This window comes from Lonchura striata, chromosome 1A, assembly GCF_050655825.1.
Source record: "Lonchura striata isolate lonStrDom1 chromosome 1A, ASM5065582v1, whole genome shotgun sequence".
Taxonomy (NCBI): domain Eukaryota; kingdom Metazoa; phylum Chordata; class Aves; order Passeriformes; family Estrildidae; genus Lonchura; species Lonchura striata.
This window is the reverse complement of record NC_140741.1, coordinates 34049280-34076972: the sequence shown is the minus strand read 5'-3', so window position 1 is coordinate 34076972 and position 27693 is coordinate 34049280. Positions and strand designations below refer to the sequence as shown.

At 35.6% G+C, this 27693-nt stretch overlaps 1 protein-coding gene across 5 annotated transcripts in view; it reads right to left on the bottom strand.

Annotated features, from left to right (window-relative positions):
• GRM8 (glutamate metabotropic receptor 8) overlaps positions 1-27693 on the bottom strand; it is a 316002-nt gene that overhangs the window by 27933 nt on the left and 260376 nt on the right. For all 5 annotated transcript variants that reach the window (XM_021555217.4, XM_021555218.4, XM_021555222.4 and 2 more), the window contains one exon: positions 17645-18580. In XM_021555217.4, coding sequence (XP_021410892.1) covers positions 17645-18580 — 936 coding nt within the window. The remainder of the gene's footprint in view (positions 1-17644; positions 18581-27693) is intronic.

Genomic DNA, 27693 nt, shown 5'->3' with positions numbered 1-27693 from the left:
CATACTTAGTCATCAGTTCCCAAATTATCCAAAATCAGCCTTGCAAAATGGGAGAATTTCATTAACTTGCTGAAGAGGTGAATCCAGAAAAAGAATAGTTCAGGGAGCTATATCCAAACCAGCTCATAATGCCATTGCAAGGACCTAGTCAGGATAGACAATTGTTTGAAAGACTGCATTTCCACATGAGCATCACCCTCTGCAACATAGTTCAGCCACTTAGTGGATTCTTTAGCAAGCATTCTGTCTGTGAAAGTTTGCAACACATGAACCAGACATTCCTGATCTTTCTTTTATGTGATAGCTGATTTTTTTTTTTTATGTGATAGACTATCATGTTGTAATTTCACTTAGCCAACATACTACCCACCCTAATTTCAGCATTTCAGATACAGCATTTAAAGTTGTTTCTTTAAATGCTGGATGTTCATGTCTAAACTGTTTACACCACATTGCATGATGGACAGCTTGGAATGAAGCACAAATCAAGTCATGGTCATCCTTCCTTCTTGACTTCATCATACTGATTTTTGATGATCCTCATTATAACGGTATATATAGTATTGAGACCAAAAGGGATGAGATGAGGAAATGGCTGTAGTTTTGCTGCCAGTTGTGAAGTCAATGCAACTAAACCAATGCCCTTAAAACTACAGAATGTGCACTTGCCTTCCAGAAAAAAAATAATGGAGCACTAGTCAGACAATGTGATGCATTTTACCTTTGTATCCTTACCTCTGATTTCTGAAAAAACAGTAAATTCCTTGCTATAATTTTTTGGATTGTGGAAAGAAAGTTTCTGAGAAAAGAAGAAATCTAAGGTAATCCATAGTCTAAAATGTTGTTTGTAGATATTTTTATATTAGTGTACCTCTTCATTCTTAAAAAGCAACATGTATTTTTTAAGTGGAACAAAAAAGCTTTCTTTCATATTTTATCAACATGATTTATAAAGTAATCAAATGTTTGAAAAAGTCTTTGCTCCTTATCTATGGGCGGAGTTGATTCAGACATTTCATTTCTTCATTATAGACTTAGGGCTTTCTTCCAAAATTTAAATCTATATCAGATTGTTTTTATCACTTATAAACAGGTCCATGAAAAAGAAACATAAGTACAGTTCTGTTCAGAGTAAAGGAATTCACACATTATATTTGTGGATTTGTGCTTTAAGCTACCAATACTTTATAAATGATCCTACTAACAATACCTCCTCCCCCAAAAAATAATCTATGTCCTCTCATATTTTCACTTCTATTCAGAAAGAGAAACTAAAATTCAGACAAACAGAAGTACAAAGTAAGGCTTAACTAGCTACATATGCCTACATAACTGCTAAGTTATCTACATATACCCCTTTAATTATGGATTCTAAAGTTATATATGAAGATTTTGAAATTTGTTATTTGTGATTCTGGAAAATACTAAAGATTTTGATGGCCCTGATTACATGACTGAAGGGAGTGTGAATATAAAGGTTTTTATTTGAACCAATTAACTAAACATTGAAATACATTTAAATAAAGCAATAAAGAAAAAGTTTATCTTACAACATTCTAAATCTCAAAGTTTCAATAGAATAGTGGTGGTATGTTTTCATAAACTCTTTAAACTCTCAATTGTGGCTCTCAGTGTACTTTAAAACCACAATTGCCTCCTTCCTTCTCAGTGAAAACCTTGCAAGTTAGCCATCATTTGAAGTTTTTGTTTTTCTATGATTACCACACTGTTAGGGTTTTCTAACAATGCCTTTGGAGGTGAAAAGTACACTAATTTTCATTCTTTCAGAACCCTGTGACTCTGTAGCAGTCAGGCCTTTCTGAATTCACAGGTAACAAAACTGGGAGTTACTTCCACCGTCACCCTCTGACAACAAAATATCTTCCCAGCATTCTGCCAAACTTACTCACCAGAGTTCTTCCATTATTTTTCTTTTTAATTTTTATTTTTCTTTCTTGTCAATACTAAAAAGTGACATAACTCAGAGCTACAAACTATCAGAAATCACAGGTTGTTAAAGGATCTAGCAATAAAAACAGGATTTTAAAGGGATGGATTATATGTATGCAAATATGACTGACTAAAAATGTGTGTGGAATAAACCATCAAAACACTTATTGTATCAAAGTAATACAGAATATCAGAGACATGCAAAGACATAGTAATGTCTTCTGGACATGACATGAAATTATATGTCTACTAATAATCAAAAAAGGAAAAAAAAATGAAATATTCCTTAAGGCTAATTTTTTTTCCTGTGAAAGAATTCAACAACCACAGTAATATTCTCTATAAAAAACAGAAGTTACAGAGTTGATGCTTATGGTTTATGCAAATGTTAAAAAATTGACATAGCTAAGATATTTAGTAAAATTATTGTACAGTTTAGTAAATATTTGACTGCCTAAAGGTCACTGTTTCAGACCACTGAAGTCCTATGAGTGTAAGGACTCCAATTGTTATATATATATTAAATCCCAGGTAATTACTGTATATTAAACATTTTAGCAGATATGAAAGGGTAGCTTCTGTGCTATTGGAGCATTCATTTTTATATTTGAAAGCTTCCATACACTGCATGTTCAGAGACACCTTTGATAAATACTGCATTTGTAAATGCAAAAGATGACAGACAAGCCATCGGCAGGTGGACACTGACACTTCTGTGATCATTCTAAATGCAACTTTTAGTAAGAACCTGGACTTGGAACTTAGCGTATTGCCTAGAAACCTAGGATGACTGTGTTCACATACCCTACGTGTCTGCATACTGTCAAATAAATCCCAGTTTATCTGTCTGAAGAACAAATATTGCCATAAGGAAACAGCTCCCTTACAAGGGGGCCACTGTGATCTTCTGTTCCTTTATTCCTTGAGCTCTATCCACCAACTCTGTACAAACACCATGTGACCATTAAGCATGGTGGGGGTTATCTCATGTACCATTCTTGTTGAAATACTCTGCAAACTGGTTTTCCTACAGTAATTATACATTTTTAATGTTTTTAAAAACCACAGCACTGTAACAGCTACTGAGAAGAAATGAACTCTACCCTCGCTGAAGCCAACACACAAGCCCTTTAAGAAAAAAAGCCTCTGTGAGACAGACATAGCCAGAAGAAAGGCCAAGTGAGGGAGCCTCACTGTCCCCATTTTACTTCCAAGGCAGTAACTAAGCAGTCTGTCACAAGCCACACAGCACTTTTCTGTCAGAACAGGCCCCCTGTAGATTAGGAAACACCTCTACAAGAAGAAGTACTTTTTAAACTGTTGGTGCCACAACAATTATGTCAGATTAGGAAATCTCATGAACTACATAAAACCTAAAAGCTTCCACTAGGATGAAAAGTTATACATTATGCATTTGAAAGGTATTAAACATAGTGGTTTGCATTATCAGATGAAAGAATCTTGGGAGTAATCACAAATAATTGAGCATTTTTTGTCTCCACTTAAAAAGTATACTGCTGCCATGCAAGTGGAAAATCACAGCATGTTTACAGATGCATACTTTTTTAGCTGCAGAGAATGCAAATTTAAAACTTCAGGAAAAAGACATGAAGAAATGAAGACATGATTCTATATGAAGGTGTAATTTTTATAACCACAGCTACATCATGATTGTGGGTGGTGGGAGAGGTGATGGTGTTTAGTTTTACTATATTATTTTTTATATATCAGATGTCTCACATAAAGTAGGGCTGAAAAGAACAAAAATTCAAAAGCTCATAAAAGCTTTTTCAGGAGCTCATAAACACTAACAACAATGGCATATAATGGGAAACCAATAAGAAGGAAAAAATGGTGACGTGAAAAACCCCTACAGTGATATTCTACTACAAATAGCTATTTTACATTTAGAACTATATACTATAAAATGAAACATACCTTATTTTTGTAAATATTAAAGTATGTAGAAGTTACCAGAGTGGATTAGAAGTGTGATCCATGTGGTCAAATACCATGATTTAAAGGGTGGCCAAAACAAGGTGCTTTAGAGGAATGTATAAAAGAGGCCTAGTCATAGAAAAAGCTACTCTCTGAAGTCCTTCTCCCATTATTAATCACTAGAGACTACTCTAAGGCTTCAAGTATGATATTTTATCCCTTTTTTTTTTTTCTAGCACTATAAAATGATACTGTGCACTATTTTTATCATTATATATATATTTTTAATATTTTTAGATTCTTGGTTTCTGACAGATCCATGAAGGCTTATCTGTGTATCTGCAGAATTAATAGGTTTTTTTCAATCTACCTCCCCACTTTTATGAGTGTATGACAAACATGTGTGATGTGTGTTGGCACTCAAATGATGTGTGTTGGCACTCAGGAATTTGGCCTCTTATTCCTCTGCATTCAGGTCCTGCACTCATAAAATAATTATCCATTGGATAAACAGAACTCCTACCACAGTAGAAGCCCTTCAAGAGTTACAGCTGAGCACCCATTCTGTATTTTCATATTCAGGTACATCTGGGTTTTTAATCATGAAGCTCTATCACATTATTGAGGAATTGAACTGCTTGGGAATGCCAGGCAGAGCTGCAGGTGAACAAGAACTGCCCTGGGTACCAGCAGAGTTAGTGAGGACTGCACTGAATTCTGCGTGGGATCACGGTAACGAAGACTATTGTCACACTTCCTAATGTCACTAACAGATTCAAGGGAAGCCATCATTTCAGTGGAGATATCCTGAGATATCCTTTATTTCCTGGAAAAGGGGCTGTGTAATTTTTTCTATGTTAGTCATCAGTCCCCATTTACAAGCAGCTGTAGCTGAAGGCTCTGTTTCCCCTAGGGCTGGTGTAGAATATTGTATACAGCACTCCATGAAGGAAAGATGCAAGATAGTGAACTTAAGTCAATGACAATTTTTTTACCTCTAATTTGGCAAAAGAGCTATAATTTAAAAATTGGTTGGGATTGAATCAGATGCACTTATTCTGGTTTTGCTCACAGAAAAACTCAATTAAAAATTAACCTTTTTTAATTAATAAGTATTTTATTTATCTCTGCATAATATATTTTCTTTTCAGGCCCTTGAAAGAAAAACAAATTAAATCAAATAGAGATATGAGAGACAGAAGAGGTGGTGGCATCCTTTTACATCATAAATGTTATTAAGGTTTTGTTGGTTAGCCTCATAACCATTCCTGAGAATGGAGGGACTTGGTCTCATATTTCCCAAAATATTAGCTTCATGAACATGCTACAGAACATAATGGAATTATATTTTTCCTTAGAGACTCAAAAAAGTGGCTTAACATACCTTAAAACAATATGGAAAACTGTTAATTAAACTGAAATTTGAAAGTAGATCTTCATGCCTGGACTTGTAGGAATACTGGCAACAGAGATGAAGACCACTGACCTGGCATTTTCATGCTGTGAAAAAAAAATTAGGATCTATGTACAAAACAGCAACATTTTCTGTACAATGATCATGTGAAAGCCTGTCCAAATGGCAAACTTTCAGGACAATGACTCCACCAAATGTCCTGCCCACCGTAATTAATGTTGTAAGTGATCCAAACACAGCTTAGTGAGAATCAATTCAATATTCACACAATATACACACATAATTTTCCATCTACTAACAGCTACTTTCTCCTCATTTGCATAACCATATAAGAACACAGGAATAAAAAGAAAGACATTATTAAAACATTCTCCCTGTGCAGTCCTAGGAGACCTCTCATAACAGTCTTTAGCTGATCACTCATTTGAAAAAAATCCAGGAAGTTTGTTTAGTGAAAACAGAAACCTGCTGCCTCCATAAACTTTACAAAACAGCTGCTTTGTTTCCTCCCAAAATTGTTCAGTAATCTTAGAAGACAACTGAATATAGTAAAACAAAGACAAGGAAATATGTCATTTTTGCATATGGAGCACAGATAAACAATATAAAGGAGCTAGACTTTACATGAACTCTACATACAGTTGATACAAAATTGTCAGAATTAGGAAATCAAATGCTAGGTGGCTCAATTAATAGCAGAATATCTTGGGTATATTAAAATATTAGACTCCTAGGCTTTCCAAGAAAACTAGCTCCTTTTGTTAAGGCTATCTCCAGCCACAATGGTTCCCTAAACACAACCTCTTTGTTAAAATATTTCTTCAATGATAGTTCTGTATCTGTGAAAGAGCTGCATTTCCTGTTAGACAGCTGTTTATTCATCTGAAATAAACAGACATGATACCAGAAACTGCAGACAAGTATACTTTTAATAGACTGCATCTGGGGAGACTTGTGTAAGAAGAAATGGGACAACAAGGGCCCATCTTTGGAAATTGCATGTACTCTAGCTTCCTTAATGTTCTTTGACAAATCTAAGTACTTGAAGCTTCTAGGATGTAACAGATGGGTTTTTGTTTTTTTTTTTTCTCTTTCTTTTCTTAATATAGATATTACTCACACACTTAATTAGATTGTGAGCAAAATACAGTCATCACCTGAATAAGAAAACATGCACACTTAAACTTCCTACGGAAAGACAGTGTCATTCTTCAAAATAAGTGAAATACGCCTTGATTAAGGGAAGAAAGAAGAGATAAGCTGTGAATATATTGAAAAAGTGATTTCAACAAGAAGTCAATAAGGCATAGAGTTTGGAGCCTCTGTGAAATATACTTCACCCAAGTGGGTGGCTTTGTGGGAAGAAGAGAGTATTGTTTACCAGCACTGAAAAAGCTAGAATAGAAAAGTAAAAATCATTGAGAAAATAAGCACTCTGTTGCTCAGAATCACATCACTGCTGGCTAACCTGACAGGTTAGATCTAAGTTACTTGTGTATACTCTGTCATTTTAAGCAGCATGGTAGTGTTAACTGCAGTAAAAAATAGATCTCGGCACTGGCTCTCAGGCATTACATGTGTTGGAGAGGTGCTGATGATTTCATTTTACAACTGTAGGGATCTAGTCTTCTGTCAACATGTGTGCACAACAACTTTAAGAGGAATGCCTGTATATGAACACAGGGACCAAAGAACTTATGTTAATATTCAGGTGACAATTAAAATTTGGGTTAATCCTTTCATTCAATAGGTAAAATGTCTAGTATCATTTTACAAAAGCCTTTATTTTATTCATGTAGAGGAGACAGAAATTACTAATTAGTTTATAGTCAAACAATGCTCTGAAAGGTATTAGTGCACTCTATAAGCACTTAAAAATCTCTTCATTTCATTTTATTCTTCATTATGTCATACAGAAGAGGCTCAATTGCAGTTTTGACATTTCCTTGTATATTCTGGTGACCTTGAGAGGAAATGAATACAGTCAAAAGCTAAAATGTCTGGCTCTGGACCTTCTCAAAGCAAGTGCAGCTGGAGCAATGCAGCTGACAGTGCTTCTCTCTAGCCCCCCATCTGGCTAACTACCTGCCAAGCTACCATACAGAGCTTCATGGGTACAAAGAGAAAGAGAAACCCACAAAAAGCCTCAAAGAAACAGTCAGTCAACCAGATCTACTGTTACATCCCTGCTGAGAAGATAGGAGGAAGCACACCACATATTTCTCCCTCTTCCTTTTATGCCTCCCTTGTGTTTAAAAGCTGCTCCGCTGAAGCAATGTTTAAGGACATAATGTACTTAACACTTCCCCTGTTTTGGGTGCTTAGAAAACCAGAACTGCCTGTAATGTAATTTTTATGCCTTCTGCTTGTGTGCAGGAGAATTCAAACACACATGGGATGTTTATTAAGACTACACAAAAGTACAGGATAGCTAGCTCAATTTTAAGCCAAATCAAATATGACCTACATTTTAGATAAAAAATGAAAACCACAATGTCAAATTCCACAGTTATGTTCTTATATAACACAGATGCAGAGAGCTCCAGCTTATTCTGGTCCCTTCAGAAAAGCTTTTAGTACTTTGAAACATAGAGGGGATGAATACAGCCAAAGTATTAAAGGAACAGCACAGGAATCAATGTTTCTTGACATCACTGGAAAAACTCTCTCACTTGATTGTGGTTTGACCAGAATCTTTCAGAAGTAGAGCACTAAACTTGAACAAATTTGAGAATGCTGGGGGGAGGAGGGAGGAGGGGACAGGAAGGGAGTGGATGGGAGGGGAGGGGATGGGAATGAGGAAATGTTTGTAAAACCATCTAAATTTAAGAGTGAAAGCAGCAAACACCAATAACTAAATGCCATCACCGATGTTTGTGAGGGAGAGAAGGAAGAGACACAGAGATAAGCTGAGAGTTTAAGTCCTAATTCTCACAGAAAATAACTAGGAATTAGGATATAAGATGCCAAGGATGTAAGATGTTGGGATAGAGAAAAAAAAAGCAGCAATGGCTGCAATGACTGTTGTCTCTTGGACAAATTATCAAGTAAGCAAGCAGGGAAATGAGAGGATTTAAACAGCAAAAAAATGAAGGTTAAAAAGGACAAAGGTTGTATCTTTGGTGGTAGTTGGAAAAAAAGAAATTGCAAGTCTCATTGACAAGGCAAATAATTTGGAGAAATAGCAGAGAAATTTCTAGCTTGGAGTCTGGAAGCCTTGATGGAGGTATGTGATCTTTGTGGATCAATAAAATTTTATGCAGTGTGATGGCTCAAAAGGATAGGAGGTTGATGTGTTCTGGAAGAAGCTGCTTCAGTTTGTACCATAACCTAAAGCACCCTTTCAGTAGATCAGTTCCTAAGGAAAACATATGGTGCAAACAATTCCCTTATAGTGACTATTTGTAAACCAGTTTTGGGCTTTGGGACCAATTTCAGCATCATTGGTTTGCCTGTGTCTTTTTGATTACTAGATTAGGAGATAGATGCCTTGCCTGCTGTGAGCTCTTCTGCTATATCTCATTCAATTATGACTTCTAACTTTATGGAAAAGACATTTGCAAAATATAGTGTGCTCTTTAGCATCAGAGTTAAAAATATTTTCCTTTATTTTCCATTGAACACAGTCTGGTAAGCAGTTCCCCTCTTCTCCTCTAATCTCCTTCTGACCTTGTTATTTTGAAATAGGGAAGTGTTTTACAGTACCTGAATGAATGGCATTCACAATACCTGTGAACAGCTGCTCTTAATCTGAGTTCAGTGGAGTTAAAAAAAAAATCAAGTACTTTGCCTTTCTTCCCTTCAACCTACTGTGCTTATCACTTTAGTTGAGTCACCATAACTGTGCTTCAAAATGTTATTTATCTAAAGGAAATACAAGGTAATATGGCTTTCATATGTTGATATGCTGATCACCTGATGGGGATCATGTTCATCAGTGTGGTGGGGAACTGGTGTCAAGTTCAAGATATGGTAGGTGATGAGCTTGTACAAGCATAATATTTAAAGAGCATAATATCACAATTTAAACTGTTTTCCCTTTCTTAAACTGAAAAAATGTCTGGACTGTTAACTGTAACACCAGCCTTTCACTTCAAAAAAACATGAAAAGATTTTTTATGTATGACAACTTAACAGTCCACAGTATTTTGTCCTATTTGTAAGGTCAAAATATTGATACTGGTATGAATCCTATGCAAAATTGGAATTCTTGTAGGAGGAGATAAAAAGACAAGAAGCTAAATATCTACTCAGAGCCAAGCTAAAAGCCTTGTTAGTTTGTTTCTTCTGTCTTTCATACATGTGTTTACTTTCAGTAAGGTACAAACCTTGTAAAGCTACAACAAGGGCTATTGATGCACTCCTTCCAACTTGGCAAGAGCTAGCAAGAACACGAAGTTTCCCAAAAGCATCTCAGAAATAGTTCCAACACAATTTCTAGACAGTGTTCTATTTAAAGATTTTCTATTTGTCTTAACAAGACTATAAGTGTTAAAGATAGTTCCAATTAGCTTTCTCTTACCCATAGCTTTTTTCCCCCCCCAGGATGTGGGTTTATCAAATCATTCTTAGCTGAAAAAAAATCTCTCTTCCTGTCTACTTACAGACATTTTTCACTAAGTGATAAATTTGCTTAAAGATATTTTCCATATGGTTTGTGTTATCACTGGTTTTACTTTATGCAAATTAAACCAGCCCTCACAGTGCCCCGAAAACCTAAGATTTTTTTAAATGTTGGAAGGATTTATCTTAAACTGCACTTGTTGAAGACAACCAGATTTTGGCACTGAAGAAATCAGAGCCAATCAATCAATATTTTTGTGAGGTGAATCTGAATCTTAAAAATACAGTAGCTAAGGTATATTTTTTTTCAATATTATCTTTATAAAACATTTCTGGTCTGTCACAAACTCTTTTCTGTGATTATTGATCTTTTTTTTTACAAAAAAGATGATGAGTTATTTAGCTATCTGTGCTTCACAAAATTATTTCTGCTTCTCAGTAAAGATTAATAGTTATCACAGAAGCCAGCAAGTATCCAAAAATATCTATTTAAAGCTCTTTAGCATGCAATTCCATCTTCATCTACACATTACCAACTCTCTGACATTCCCCAGGATGGGGTAGGATGCTGATCACAGGCAAATTTAATTTTTCTGGCAGCTCATTCCTGACTCTGGGAGAAAAGCCATCATTCATGATGGGGCCAGAAGCAAACATGTCAGACAAGCAAAATGCCAGTGTTTTCCATTATGTGGCAGGTGCACATCTTTTCAATGTATACAACTAGGTATGCCAGACATGCAGCTATGCAGAAATGAAAAGGGTTTGCAACCCTCAGGTGCACACATGAGTGCCTCACTGGGCTAAAAAAATATATATATATATTTTACTAAACACTCCACTTCTTTCTTGGAGGAGCTGGAGAGGAGGAGCTTAGAGAGTGTCTCTTTGTGATATGTCCTAGAAAACTTATCACAGGTTGGACTAGATGATCTTAAAAGTCTTTTCCAACCTAGTTCATTCTGTGATTCTGTAATTAAAATTAGTGCTCAACATACATACTCAAAATCCTTGTAGCTTCATTAATTAAATTAATGAAATGAAAAGAAATCTCAGTATAAAGGCAATGGGCATATCTTAAAACAATAAAGTCCAATGTTTAAAATTACATATGCTTTGACTTTGCACAGTCATTCAGCACAGTCATTCAGCAAGAACACTTCCTGAAACTCAGGTACACACTATGCTGAATAACAAAAAAATCTAAACAGGGGCTAGAAATTTCAAAAAGTAGTATTTTCTAAAAATGTACTTGGCCTGAAAACTCATAAAAAAACTTTTTATAAGTGTTTTTTTTTTTTTTTTTAATGCAAGGCTGGTTAACAGTTCAGACATTTTTCAGTTTAAGAAAGTGGAAACTGTTTAGAACTTGTGATATTATGCTCTTTAAATATCAGAATTGCTCTGTTTCCAAATTCAGTTTAAACTTACAAGGATAGAAATGGTTGAAACTCAAAAAAGCTTTGAAAATGCCTACAATATTTTAAATTACCCAATCCATCAGTTTTGTCTCACTTATCAGCTAATAAACTTTATAAAAAGAAAAATATAACCACATTATTTTCCTTAGAAATAACTTTTGGAATGGGTTCCCACAAAGCAACTTCTGAAAGAAAAGAGGATCTCTCTATCTCACCAGTTTCTCATTGCAGGTATCCTTTGCAGTTCATGCTGCCACCCAGAAGTATGACTACTCCTTTGTCCTCTAACACCAGCTCATGGGAGGCTGGGAGGGAAAACACATTTGGGGGCTGCTGTAACCATTTGCTCAGCCCGTGGGTGAACAAGCAACGACCCCGCAATGACCATGGCCTGCAGTGCACTGAATATCTTCCAGCTGGAGGGGAATATGCTGCCTCAACAACAAACAAGGAGCAAGGAACTTCCTCTCAGACAGAATGGAAGCAGAGGAAGACTGGGCAATAAACTGCAATTTGGTCGCACTTTACACTCTATTTCCACAGTGGAAGAAAAATGTTCTAATTTCTGCCAAGGATTAGGTCAAAAGTTTGAGGAAATTATGAAGCATAGAAATAATTTAGCTCATGAAATTTTACATTTGAAAAAACATGAAATGAGAAGGATGCAAAGTTTTTCCATTCTTAACATGATTTCCAGTGAGAGAGAAGGATATTTCTATAAAATAATCTGGTGAATTTTAACTCATTTCCTCTTCCAAGACATAGAATAATAGAGTCATTTAGGTTGGAAAAGACCTCTAACATCTTCAAATCCAATCAGTGACCTAACACTGCCAAGTCCACCACTAAACCATGCCCCTAAGGGCCACATCTCTGTCTTTTAAACACCTCCAGGGAGTGTGACACCACCACTTCCCTGTTCAATGCTCGATCACCTTTTCAGTGACTAAATTTTTCCTAACATCCAGCCTAAACCTGCCCAGCCACAACCTGACACATTTTTCTCTTGTCCTATCACTAGCTACCTAGGAGAAAAAACAACACCCTCCTTGCTACAGAAAGTTGTAGAAACGAGATAAACAAGTCTTGTTTTCCGAGTTGCTTCTTATGAATCTTGTACTTTCAACATGCAAAAATTCAAGTACCAATAGTTTTTTTATAATCTTGCAAGTACTCCCATATTCTAAAGATTCTGAATAAAAAGCCATTAAGAGTGCAGAAATGGAGTTTTGAACAATGATAAACTCCTGAATGTGGAATGTATCACCAGCACTCTTCTAGCTTCTGCTCCTGTAATAAGGAAAATGAGAAACTGTTTCAAATATCCCTCAGATTAATCCTAATGCTATGCACAGCGTTGGCAGCAGAGATTCTAGCTTAATCAAGCCAAAACATATTCATAAAATGAGAAAAATGCTAAATTTATAAGTTACTTTTCTGGACTCTTTCCCATGATGAGTGTTGCACAGACTACCTGCGAAGCTAGAACTCCACATACAATCAGGATTAGAAGAGAATGCTTTGAAGTGCAGAACAAGCTCAGTGTTGTGCCCTTCATTAATACAGTCTGCTGAATCATTAAGATGCTGTTTTCTTGCAGTCACAGGAAAATATTTAGTCGAGAATTCATAACGTAAAGACACACACACAAAAGATGATTTGTACACTTTTTTTAGAAATATGGGAGAAGTAAGAAGTCTCTACCTGAACTATCATTAGCAGTTGTTTTGTTTAAACTACTGAACACATATTAGTACTCTGATGGAACTAGCTCTTCCTCCCACTGAGAATTGAATTTCTTTTTCTTGACAATTACAGCAGTAATTTACAAGTCAAATTAATAGTGGAATATTCTTTATATTGTTTCTAACTTCTTTTAGTGTTACTAACAAACAGATGGATATAAGCATAAGATCCACTGAACAATAAATCCAGAATGAAAAGAGCTGGAATAGTAAAATCATAAGCATAATAATTTATGAAAAAATTTCTATTATAAAATTACAATTTTCCTATATTGCAGGTATGAAAAGAGAGATCAGATTTTTCAGAACAATTGGAAATACATTGAAATTTATCTGCCTTGTTAGATCATACCTTGTAATTGCTTCCAGTTGGAAGAAATGGAATAAATTATTCAGTGTTTTTTATCATCTTTCCTTAGCAGAAAGTGAAACATCTCTTCATCCACAATATGGGGGACAAGTATTCATCTTCTCATTCAAGCAAAGTATTTCCAGATTAATATAATAAATTATGTCTGATAATAATGATGTCTAATAATAATGTGAATAAACATTATTTATCCACCTGTCAAAAATTCAAAAAGGAAGGGAATTTACAAAATTCAGTTTATTAAATAGGGTTGCACTTCAGACAGCCATCTATCCTCAGGAGGTTTTAGTGCAATCTGCCATTTTAACTTATTTTTACAAAGAAATTCAAACACCTGTTTTAATCACTTAGCTATTCAATGTAATTTTTGGTGGCATTCTGGTTATAATGACATTTCAGACATCTCTATCCTAGATGATTCCAGTACTTCCAGTGTTCGGCTATATACATGTACATGACATAGAGGAAATATATATTCACAGAATGGTTTCTCACAGAATTTCTCTCCTTTGCCTCTAAAGCACCTTACTGACATTAATGTAAGTGTTAGAAAACTCGTGGTTTTATGTCTTTGTGAGCCGTTTGTCATTCAGTTTAATGACACTGGAAAAATTAAAATTTTTGTGGTAGGTTCCTTTCATGAAGAAAGAGCTATCAAAACCGTCATGAACATGAATGGACAAAATCATGAACTAAACAAAAAAAAAAAAATCACACAGAATCTAAAGTCAATGTTCATATTTTCCTGCAGGATATCTGTAAGGATCACAACCTCAAAATAGTGTGCTTAGTACCATAGTGCATTTATATTCTGTTGCTTGAAAATAAGGACAAATTAGTAAACATGGAGATCAATACAAGCCACCAAGCTTGAATTATGCCAGGTTATTTTGTATTGGTATTTTGATTTTTTTTTCATTATCTCTGTATATATATATTTAATTTCTTCAATAATATACAGTAGTTTTCTCAATTTTATATTAGTTTCAAACTTACATGTAAATTAAGATAATGCAAGTTTAAAAAACAGCACTTGTTTTAAAGGATGGTTAAAAATATTACAAATGTCAAGACTAGAAATCAACATATTCCCATGGCATCTTGACAAGTTACTTTAACTTTTACTACATTTTTTCTTACAGATATGTCACTGCATGCAAATTCATGCATTTAACTCAGCTGCATTCACCAGCAAAATTCTTCATGAGAAGAGAGCAGTTTCCCATTCTGTGCTTCATAGCAAGAACATATCATCAAGATTCCTAGTCTGTCTGCAGATAAGTACTTATGCTTATTTAAATTACCTTCATCATGCATATTTGAAGTTTGATTGATGCCAACACTCAATTTATGGACTTGTGCTGACTCTACATGTTTGTACTCCTCTAGACTATTTAAAGAATCTCTTAGGAAACCTATACTTTTGAATTGATCCCCAAGGCCACTAAATGTAAGGGTAAGTTTGGTAGGGTGAGCTTTGAGTTTTGGATCTAGACATCTATTTTCAGCATTGATGGTACTTAGTTTTGTTATCAGTGGTATTGACAATGAAATAAAAGCTGCTCAGTAGGTTTGTTATTTAATTAGCGTTAATTGAATACTTAAGTATGTACAACCTCTTTTTCAAAAAATGCTTAGTGACTTCTGCTATTATTGCAAGCACTGCTAATGTCTGCTATTATTGCAAGCACTGCTAATGTCTAGGAAAACTGAAATTCCTCCAAACATTTTGGAAAGGTTTTAAGTACTCATTACTCAAACAGAAGTGTATCTAAAGTTTGAAACTGGAAATACCCCTGGCAAGTAATAAATGTCATGATAAATTTATTACTGTCAACATTTCATAAAGGAAACATTGCTTTAAAATAGCACTTTTAAATCCCCATTGCTCTGTTCTCTTTCAGTAAGCTCAAGCCATAAAAAGAAAGTAATAATTTTACTATTCTAAAATAACGGCAATGTGAGCAAGAACCAAAAAAAAAATTTGTGTAAGTTTTTCATTTGCTTCATCCTCCTAAAAGATCATCACATAAAATTTCAAATAAAATATTCTAGAATACACTAGCCTCTTTTTAAAATGCTTCTTATGGTGTTATGCATCAACTGAGAAACCATGTTTGTTCAAACCATGCATATGTGTACAGTTAGATTTACACACTTTTATTTCATTCAGAGAAGTATTTGAATTTTATGGAATATGTAAACTGTTATGAAATGTCTGTAAGATTCTATGTGGAAGCATATTTTTATTTGCAGCAAAAAGAAGAAGCACTTTGAAAATAATAATTTGAATTACACAGCTACTGTATTAGCACTTTTTCCCTCCATAAAGAAGAGGATAGAAAAACAAATAATTTAGAAAGAAAAAATGGCAATTAACAAGTGAAATTTAGCATTAGAAGCTGTGTGATTTAGCGTCATTTGTGTGTTCAGTTTTGGGTTTCAAAAAAGAAATGCAAAAGAGATGTTCATTAATCTCATCTTTAAAGGCTGAAATCAAATCATCCTTTATTACAAGGTAGAGTGAACTGATGGTGTAAATCAAAGTCAATGCATGATTGCCAGCAGAGAAATATTTCCTATTTCAAGACTCAATTATTTTGATTCAAGTACTTGCCATAAACTTGATCAGACCAAGCTGTTAAAAGTACCACACATATATAAAACAAAGTATTTTTGTGACTTAAGCCTACAAATACAAAAATCAATTTACCTAAACATGTTTTCCTACATCAAATGGGATTTTTCAACTTACTCTATCTGTCATAAGCCATTACCTTGGTACTCACTTTGATGCCTTGCCACGGCTGACCTAGAACAGAGGCTAGATGGAGTTAAAGAATAAAGCGGGGATTTATGAAAAGGACACAATGGATAAACCTTGGGCAGCACAAGAGCCCAATTCAGGGCTACATCTCAGGCTCTTGGGCCTGAGATTTGGATCAGTTGTCCTTGGTCCCCAGCTAGAAAAGGGATTGTTCAGTCTAGCTACCCTGTGAAGAGATTTTACCATCCCTTAATATGAAGCACAGAACTACACACTATAGCAGTACAGAATCTGAAAAATATAAAAGCTAAAACCTAAGGCATCAGTTTCCCCAACTTAATCCAAAAAAAGCCATGAAAATAAGCCTGATCCAATTCAGTAAGCCTGCTTCAATTTTTAGGGAGGAAAATATTTTTTTCTGCCACACTCTCTGCCCTATAAAATTATTCTGCTTGAATTAGAAAATGTTTCATCAAAATATAGAACTTTGTTCTTTCATTTCACAGAGAGGGGAGCCCTCTAAACTAGAGACATGTCAAATCTTTCCACAATTATAAGTGAACACATCCTGACTTTTCCAATTACATTAAAATTAATATTTGAAAACATTATAGAAAACCTGCTATAAGGAAAGACAAGAATTTATGTGAAAGACTATTAACTTTAATTTCTTATTTTTAAGAATTTCCATATATCAAATAATTGCAGTTTTGAAGAGTGATGCTAGTATTATGACTTTTCCCTGCCTAACTTGTCATTTTCACCACTGTCATCTCAATAAATACTCACACAGTTGACATTTACCTCTGCCTTCCCATTAAAACAGGAGAGCCACATGTTGGATGTGGTTTGCATTTAAGTATCAATTATTTCATTTCTTATTCAATTATCAGGAAAGTGCTTTCTTTTTGCATTGATATAATAATTAGTGAATTATGCCTTATATGAATTTACACACATTTCATTCACCAATAATTTCCTCCTGTTCTATTTTGGTTCTTTTACATTTTTAAAATTGTGTGTCAAGCAGAGACAAAAGTAATTCTTTTCATTCTGCCCCAGCATTTTTCTTCATTATTTTTGACAAATGTAAGTTGATCTTCTTAGACTTGTGGAATGCAACCAGTTCTATCAGATCTGCAGATGATAACAAAGATTGATAGTGCTTCAGGTAACAGGCCACAGCATCACTGAAGGGCAATAACAAATGTTAGGAGAAATAGTCATTAAAGGTTATATTGAGAAATTGTCAACATTTTTATGCCAGTCACAGAACAATCACAATCAGTTTCTTGTCTTAATATATAGGAAATCTACCTTTTGAAACATATACTTTACTGTCTGTGAATTCTGATGGTTTGTTTGCCATTCAAAATTGCTCATGTGTAAGAGTGAAAATGTTTTAGTGCTGTAATTATTGAGAGATGAAAATAGAAAAAGAGCAGTGTTTTGACAGGTAAATACATCATCACTTACCTTCTCTGCTGATTGGGCTGTACCAAAAAAGATTGGAATAAAAGCTAACCAAATTATGCAGGTTGTGTACATAGTAAATCCAATGGGTTTTGCTTCATTGAAGGTCTCTGGAACACCTCTTGTTTTAATAGCATAAACAGTGCATGTGACCATCAAGAGAATACTATATCCAAGGGAACAAATGAGAGAAAGATCTGAAATGTCACATTTGAGAACTCCTCTGGCATTTTCTGGATCAAGTGTCCTCTGCTCTCCATAGTCTACAATGGTGTGTGGTGGATCAATAGCAAACCAGATGAAGACTCCAATAAGCTGCAAGGATATGAGGCTGAAAGTGATCACCAGCTGAGAAGCTGGACTAATAAATTTGGGAGCTGTAACAGATTTTTTACCTTGTTCAAATATTCTGTGAATCCTGTTTGTTTTGGTAAGCAACGCAGCATAGCTGAAACACATACCAAGTCCTAAAAAGATCCTTCGAAATGAGCAGACCACTGTATCAGGAGCTGCAATCATTAAAAATGTAATGGAGTAACAGAGAAAAATCCCAGTCAGGAGCACATAACTGAGCTCCCGCCCAGAGGCCCTGACGATCGGCGTGTCATTGTACCGGACAAATGTCACAATCACAAAGGTGGTGGCAATTATCCCGAGAATAGCTATGAAGACAGGCACGATGGCCCAAGGAGAATGCCACTCCAGTTTGATTATAGGGATAAGCTGGCAATCCGTACGGTTGGCATTTGGTCTCTTATTAATGGGGCAGAGTTCACAGTTGAATTCATCCACCTGGTAATGGTAGCCCTCACAGCGCTCACAGTGCCAGCAGCAGGGCACTCCCTTCACGGTTTTCTTTCTTTCCCCAGCTTTACAGGGCAGGCTGCAGACAGATGCTGGATGAGTGTGTTCTCTGTTAGCCCACTGCATATCTTCTACCTGTGGGTATAAAAAATTAATGAGACTTCTATTTTCCTTCATTTATAATATCCTAAACCTGGCCACAGGTTTGTCATAAATCACTACTTGCTGACAGCACAAATACAGTTTACCATAATAAGAAACCTGTTTCTTTCCCTTGCACTGACTTTAAAGAAGTGTTAAATGAGTGTGTCCAATAAATCATTCATGCCACAGGCTTGATGAGTGTCATTAGTTTCTATTTACCTCTTTGCTGCTGACCAAATTGACATCTGTAAAGATATTTATTGACTCCAGGCTAGTTCAAAAGCAAAAAATCCCATACGTAGTGCTGTAAAAAGTTAATCACATGCAAATATAAATATCAGTAGTTCTCAAACATTTAATTACAAACTAAGTCTATTTTCAGAGTGAGCTTCAGAGCAATTTGCAATTTCTGGTACAGTAAAGAAATTTATTAAAATCTCCAAACATCAGCTCTGGCAAAACAAAGAGTTCCAGAAAAGAAAGGTCTGTGATGCCATCCCTTCCACAAATGTGGATATTTTATAATTTTCTCTTGGGGATCAGGTGGTTGAGGTGACCCTGAGATTGTAAAAAGTCTTTTTTCTCCCAGCCCGCACGGCCAAAGAAGTCAGAATGCGTAGGGTCGGCTTCTCAAGGTTATTTATTTTCTCTTATCTATAACATGCTTTCTCAAGTAGCTGTGCTCTGTCTAGCAGGTCAGTCTGTGACAGACTCCCACCCCCTTGGGATGGTGTTACCATTTTATACTAAAAACTATGTGTACTATGTTTATAACAACGTGCCAATATCTATCATTTGTGTTGGACAGTGTGTCTTTACCTTAAACAAATAGAAAAGTATCACCATCACAGCAAGACATGGAGGGCAAGAAGGAGAAGAAGGCCAGAGCACGCTCAAATCCCTCCACCTTGTCCCCTTGAACCCCTTATTTTAAAACCTAAAATTCTACTTTTTCACCCTATGTTAATTCAACTACCATACTACTCAAACCTTTGTGGCTTGTAACTTTTCACACAAAATTGGCAGTTTTTCCCATGGGCTAAATTTGAAGCCACAGGTGTTTCTGACTTCATGCCAAGGTCTCCGAGCCCCCTGCCAGGGTATCAAGACAGCCAGGGCAGCCAGAGAGATGTCCTAGGTTCCTACACTTTTTCACCTTTGATGCCTTGAAATGCTCAAAACTGTTTTGTTTGCATTTCCAGAAGATTAAAATAAGTATATGCGGCTTTCTGAATAACAATGGAAAGATGTCATACTCCTGCCTTAGTTCTCCTGATATAATAAGTCCAGGGATCTTTTGTAGCACAGAACAATGCAATCTTGTTTTAGAAATCCCACCTTTCTCCACGGCGGCACATTAGCAAAATACATTTATTTTCATTCACTTATGTATTCTTCCTGCATGCCCTGCAAATGAAATCTGAATGAGGAATTCTTGAATTTAAAAAATTTCCTACTTAAAATTATCACTCATTTTGGTGCCAGCTATCCTTAGCCCACCCTTATTAAACCCTGTTGTGCAGAGCTCACTGAGAGTGAACCAGAGCTGTGGTGGAGCAGAGCCCCTGGCGGGCACCAGAACCACTCCCTGTTGCTCCAGGCCCCACCTTTCATTCCTTTGGGAGGTGGTGAGCACTCCAGGACAAAGCATTTTCCTTGTTCTTGCCTATTACGTACTGAGCACTTTTGTTTCATTTGGAGGCTTTACTCATAAGAGAAACAGCAGTAACAAAACTTCAGGCATCAGGAGTGTTTTCAGTTCCTTCTGGAGGAGGACAGAATGAGGACAGCATATAAAAAGGGGTAATTTTGGCCTTTAAAGTTTATTTTTTAAGCAATTTCAACAGACTTGAGAGGAAATCACAGTGTAGCATTGCTGGCCTTATTTGCCTTCCCCAGAGAGCCAGAGCACCAGTTACAGCACTGTGCAGGGTGAATAAAGCAGCAACAAGCAGGCAGACTCCTGCTCTCACCTGTGCCCCTTTGATGTTGCACTCCACTCCAAGGGAGCACAGAGTAACAAGGACACAAGAATCGCTCATAAAATCAGCTCTGTGAACCCTCAATCACTCGAGGGTTTCAGTGGGAGGGGATCCTGAATCTCCAGAAATAAGCCATCAAGGCCAATCAAGGATTGTGATGACTATGCAAAATATATCATCTACTGACTGTGGAAAAGAAAATCATTTAAGCAATTAGCTTCCTAGAAAGACCAAGAATAACCCAGTTTTGTATGAAACAGCTTTGATGGTGCTCCAGCAGAGCACTTGATATACTAAGAAAGGATTCACCTCTAATACAATCTCCTGGTTTTAATCACTGAAATCTTAAAAGCCCACATAACCCCTTATTGTTTCATCTACTAGACATGAGAAAAAACATGCTATGAGGAAATCAGCATGATAGTAAAGACAATTTGCCTTCACATTGTTGCTAGGAGAATAAATACAAATCTTGTGATCTAGTCACATACTACAACAATGGGGGGCAAAAATAACCCATGGACATACTAATCCAGATCTGTGGATAAGTTTGGAATGATGCAGAAAACAACAGTAGTACATATTGGCTAGATTATAGCACACAATACAGAATCACCAGGAGAGCAGACAACACCTTATCCAGCATAAATTTAGAACGGCATGGAAAGGCAATATCTCATCCAGCAGAAAGCCTTACAGGATTAAGCTTAGCTGTCCAATTTTTAAACATATTTGAATTAGCAAGGTGAGTTTATACCAGGTCAGTATTTAACACCATGAGGCTACAGTGGTTCTTTTCTGCCATTAAGCATCCTAAGATCACATTTATTGTATCGTGAATACAGTAGTGGCTTAGATAAGTACAGAGAATTCAATTTGTCTTTTAGAGCTTCTACTTACTAAAAAGAAACTTTGAAAATTTAAAAAAAAATCCTTTAATTTTACAGCTATTTCAATTTCACATGCTTTTGTCTTGACAGTATTTTAATTGACTAAAAACATGCCTAAAATCTCTTCATGGTTTGCAAAACATTAAAGTGCCTCAGATTACACCTCACATTGGCAACAACTGATAATAAATTCTTACTTCTGAAGCTAGCCATCAAAGATTCATATATGTTTTTCACTCTGATACATCTGATACAAACTAAAAAATATATAATTTCCAGCATATAAAGTTATATAAATTTATGAATGTTAAAAAAAAATGGATAAAGAATTGTTTTTGTAATAAATTAATTATTAATATAAACACTATTGACTGATTAGCCATAGAAAAAGTCAAACACAAATGAATCTTAAAGCATAAAAAGTTCTAAATCAATGTAGAAAGTAACCAGAATGAATGGCTGGGGCAGGTGGATTTTACAAGGTATAAATCCTATGTTTTAAAATTTTGATTTTCTGGATCAATTTTCTAGGCAAAAACCCACATGTAGAGTGAACTAGATTTATCAAAAAGCTTTAAAAAATGTTATGAGTTTTAAACTAGTAAAAATAGTAGAACTTTTGTATTACTATTTAAGAAGAAAGAGAAGATATAGTCACAAGAAACATTGGCCAGTGTTTGAAATTTAAAATAGTTTCAAAATGCTTGTATCTCTGAGAAAATTCTGGCATTGTAAGAGGATAACTCTGGAAATTTGTGGAAAATGGGATTCTCCCATGAACACAACCAACTGACAACTCAGCTTACAGCTCTGTTAACAAGCAATGTGCCACGTAAGAACCAATCGGCAGAGCAAAGCTGTTAATTCTGAGGAAGTGATGACACCATTGCTCTGTATTTGAACTTAGAGTCTGCAGAAGAAGGTTGTATTGACCTACTTTTGACATAGTTCAGTGGGCTTCATTAATGAAGATTAACTGTCCATCTGGAAAGCATATTCTGCTTTCATTTCAGCCAAAAGCAACCCAGTTCACCTAGCCCAAGACCCACTCCACAATGAGCAATTGTGCTAAGTGGGAATAATTAGTAGATTCCTTTCACAAGCCGACTCTTGGTTGAAACCAAAATGCTCATGTGTTTATATCCTCAGACTGCTACTTGGACAATACTGTAGTAGGAGCAGAAGATAGAACAGGGGAAACTGTACCTCAAAGTGAGCACTGTGGTTTTATTACACTTGAACAGGTCTGTTAAGGGTTTCTGTACATGTAGACTTTAATAACTGAAAAGCCATGCTAATTCTGGTCATCTGGTTCACTCCCTGCTATCCACAACCTGCAGCAGTCTTTGCCTGTAATGTATTTTTGAGCTATTATTTTGCATAATATAAAAGTAATAAGTAAATGCAGTACAAAACAATTACAATAGTGCTAAATATCTGATTTTATGTATCAGATTCCAGTTTCTTGAACTTTTGCAGAAGATTCACCCATGCCATTACTTTTTCTCTCTTTATGAGCTAGTACTGTTGATCCCACTTCTTCTCTGAGATTAACTTTATACAATAAATGACAGCAGGAAGTGTTAAATTACAAAACAAGGGAGGATCATTTGGGAACTTAGAACAAGGGACAATAATAATTTCCAGAACTACTGAAAACCTGTAATAGTCAAGCTTTAAAGGGAGTTTCTGGATGCTCATCCTCTTCTGAAAACCATATTTTTTTATGTAGACATAAACACTTAGCAGTGGAACTTTCAAAAGTGCCAAGGGGAACTTGCTCAATATAGCTAATTAATTTAAATGAGAGTTAAGTGCCTTGTCTGTTCAACTGCTTTTGAAAATCCCACTATGCTTCCATCTGCAGTTTTCACAACATAAATACTTTGGAAAACTTGCCCTAAAATGATCCAGAAGTTCAAATGTTACAAAACTAACTTCAGGGGATCTTAACTTTAGGCACACATTTCTAAAGATTCTCATGGGGGAAAGAAATTGTCAAAGAGGCCAAAGTCAGGCAAAAGAAACACAGAAAAGAAGGTGCTTTTAACATTGAAAAAGGATTAAGTTCTGCAACTCTTCAGCTCTTATAGATTAAAATGTCTGGATCTGCAGGATTCTTTACACTGCTCAGACCCTACCAAGGCTAAGCAGGTCTCAGATTCTTAAGTAGCCTTGGGTAAACATGGTTTCTGGAAGACTTATTTTGTCACCTCATTTTCATGTGATATCTTCTAGATCCTGTTCACTACAGGGTATTACAAGGCAAATTCATTGCTAAATGTATCTGACATCGTATAGCTCAGCTGAACTGGGATAGCTTAACTCTGTACCTATTATTAGTAATAGTTTAAACATTATCTCAATTTTATTTGAGTAGCTTCTCCAGATTTGGAAAATGCCAGATAGTTTGATGTGCTATCATGAAATATCTCACATTTCCCCTATATGTGGTTCCATTTCCTACTATTACAATACGTACTAGAGTGAAAACATCAGAAATACTTTGACAGCATGTCTGCAAGATGTGCAATCATTTGCTATGAAATGCATCATGATACAAAAAGAGAATGGCTTAATTGCTATTTCAATGGGCATAAAAATCGTCTCTACATGAGATATTTGCCTGATGGGGCTGCAATTTGCTTTAATGTGCAGCATTAAGATTCACAGTTCACTAAACCATTAAAATACAGACAAAATGCCATTTCATATCAAAACCAAATAAACACCTCTGTCCTTCATGAACATTGCAAATACAATTCCCTCTAATATATAACAATAGAGCTACCAAATTAATGATGTGAGAACTTGGCTAAAAGAATACAAGATTGACTTGACACAGTACAAATAGCACATTCACTTTCCTGGAACCCACATTCTTCCAATAATCAGGCAAGTCATTCATTTATCAATGCCCTCAGCAACTGGAGGACACTGATCAAAAATGCTAGTAATAGGTCAAATATAATTTCTGATTTATGTGTCCAATATATATGCACAAAAAAACTCTGTTTCCTCTTCTTAATTTTTATGGGCAAACTTATCAGTTACTCAATTCAGCAACTGATGAACAATATAAAGACACCTGGACAACCTTCAAAGGGTTTTTCAGAGTATTTTACTTGGGTAATATTTAAATATTTCTGATTATGCTATATTATCACTTGCAAGAATTTTCATTTTTCTTTCAAATCTTAGCGCCAGATATTCATTTAAAAATGAAAAATGAATGTTTAATTGTCTTATTGTAACAAATAGAATGATGGATAGAGTAATGCAACTGGCAATTATAAGAGCTGTGGGAGCAGCTCTTGTTTTGCAGTCAGCTAGCCAAGACTTTCAAAAGGATCAGGAGTTTTACATGTAAAATCATAGGACTTCTAATAGATATTGAGATTCTTAGCTATAATAATGAGAAAGAACTGAAATATCACCTCCAACTATCACTAGGAATTTTTCTTATTTTTATCTCAAGTTCCTGGAAGTATTTACCTTCTGACAAAAACGGTCCATCCTAGGAGCATAGCAAGTAAGTTAATTAAGGGAATTTCATCTAGTATTTAGATTTTAACATTGTCTTATATATCTGTTCTCACAATAAAAGTTAAAGTCTTTAATGTACCTTGTCCAATCAAGTCATCTGAACCATTAAAACCCAAAAGTAAACTGAAACTGGTTCAACTAAACTAATTCATTATGAGTCTAAATATAATGATCATTGCATTCTGTCTGCCAGATAGACTTATCCCATTAGAGAAAGCTGGGTATACCTACAACTATTTAATCAGGCATGTACAGAAGGGAAATAAGTCAATAACAAAAAATACAATTTATATTAAAATAAAACAAATAAAATAAAATAAAACTGAGAATTATTCCAGATTGACATGCCAGTAGAATATCCATATCATTACCAAATTTGCCATAATTGCTGTAAATTATTTCCATAATTCACCCTATATTTGGTAGTAGGTTATTTTACAGTTGGTTCTTCTGTAGTAAGTTTTAATATTCCTTGTTATAAGTTTGTAATGTTTCAGTCTATGTACTCCATTTGGCTTCCCTAATGGTTCAGTCCTGAGTGGTTTACCACAGTTTTCCCCAACAAAATGTATGTCAATCCACCTGTATACCCACTTCTTCCTTGTCTCCCCCTGTCTGTCACAGATAGCACACTCCTTTGGTTCTGGAGTGTTCCCTATCTTTCATCCCTTCCTCGAGGCGGAGTTGGATTGTCAGGTTTGCTCCCTCCCCGTGTTGGCTTCTCTTGGGGAGCCCTTACCCTGCACCCCTCTCCTAATTCCTCCTGTTGGTCACAGGCTGTGTCCTCCCCGTGTTCCCCCATCCCTTAAAAGCAGCCCCTTCAGGTTCAGATTTGTCGCTTGCTCTGCCATGAAAGATTTGGCGATTCAGACAAGTGTCCTTCCCCATTCCCGTGCCTCGGTTTCCCTGTCTCTGTCCCCGCTGGCTCCCCACCCATAAAAATATAAAGATTCTTATGTTCATAAATAGAAAAGTTTAAATACTTGCCTTGCTTTATTAATGCAAATATGTTATTCAGTGGGCTGATACTGTAATTTTACCTCAAAGAAACCAACCCTACTCATTAAGTCATGTAATTCATAACTGCTGAATACTTGCATAGAGGAACACACTGTGTTAACATAAAACAGGTAATAGTCATGCCACGGTATCACAATATAGAGAAAGAATTTATTATTACTATTTTTTTTTACAGTCTTAAACTGCTAGCCTTTTTATGGCTTGGGATCTAGCTTACTTTTCTATTTTTAGTTGATCTTGGCTTGTTTTGGTTTGGGGGGTTTTTTTGGGTTTGTTTTGTTTTGTTTTTTACTTTTAATTTTCTCATCCCATGATTTGGTTTCTTCCTATTCTTTCAGAATTGCTGGCCCTAGTAGATACCTGGTACAAACGTAGGAGCTGCAGTATAATACCTTCTTCAAATTGCCAAACAAGAAACATTAATGTGGATGGAATACTTGGGAAACATAGTTTAATTCTCAAATGCCTTGGGGAGGAGGTAACACCAAGTGCAATGATTAGCACATCTTCAAATAAACAGTTACTGCACTGTGTAACCACCAAATGGAATTTTACAGAAATCTAGTAGGCACTTTGATATATGCAATTTATTTTTTTTTCTTTACTGAAAGCATGAACCACAATTAATTTTCAAGCACTTGCTTCTGAAGATAGTATCTTTCTTTACAAAGGAGACAAAAAATTACTCTCAACAAAATCAACAAATCCAAACAAACCAAAACACACCACCACAAAAACATCCCATTCTAGATGAAACATTGGCAGACTTCAGATTTTTTGACAGCTCTTTCAGTTTCTATATTTTAAAAATATATCATTAGTAACAATGTATCAGACTGAAAATCATGTTTCCAATGTTATTTTTTATGCAGACCATTTTCACATAGACAATCCCTCTCACATATCCTTACCTAGAGGTCCTTGCTGCCCTTATTTGTCCTTGACATGCATTAAAGAGAATTTTATGAGAATTTATAAATAAAACTCATGCTGTACACACGAAGATTGAAGTCATTATATGCTACAAAAGCAGACCGTGCCATAATTTTGTATATGTAATTAAACAGGTGTTTAAGAAAAGACCAAATGTGGCACTAAGTGCCATGGTCTAATTGACAAGATGATTATGTTATGTCATAGGTTGCACTTCATGATCTCAGAGGTCTTTTCCAACTCACATGATTCTGTGATTCTATGTTCACAAACACTCAAAAACAAACTAACTAACTAAATTCCCCAAAAATTTGTCAGATTGAAATTTTGAAATAAATGGGCTTTTGAGAGGAAATCTTCCACCATCACATTTTTGTTAATTGATTGGTTTTGATCAGCTCTAGTACTACTAAGGCTATGTGAACCATAGTGCTTGAAGTACTTTTTTACTTCCTGCAGTTGATCATGTAGAAATAGCCTGCAAGCATACCTTAAAAAATTTAGTGCTTTGGGAAAAGAAAAGGAGCACAATTCTGGCAAAGTGTTTTTTAACATCACTTTCTTTGTGCCTGGAGAATCTCCTCCATTATTCCCAAGGCCCATCACTACTTTAATAGCTTAGCTGCATTTCTTGATGAAAGTTTAATACCCAGAACAAACATGCTCCTTCCCAAATCCAGTTCTTTTAGCTACAGTTACCTAAGTTGGAGCTGGCTTGTCCCAAGCCCAGTGC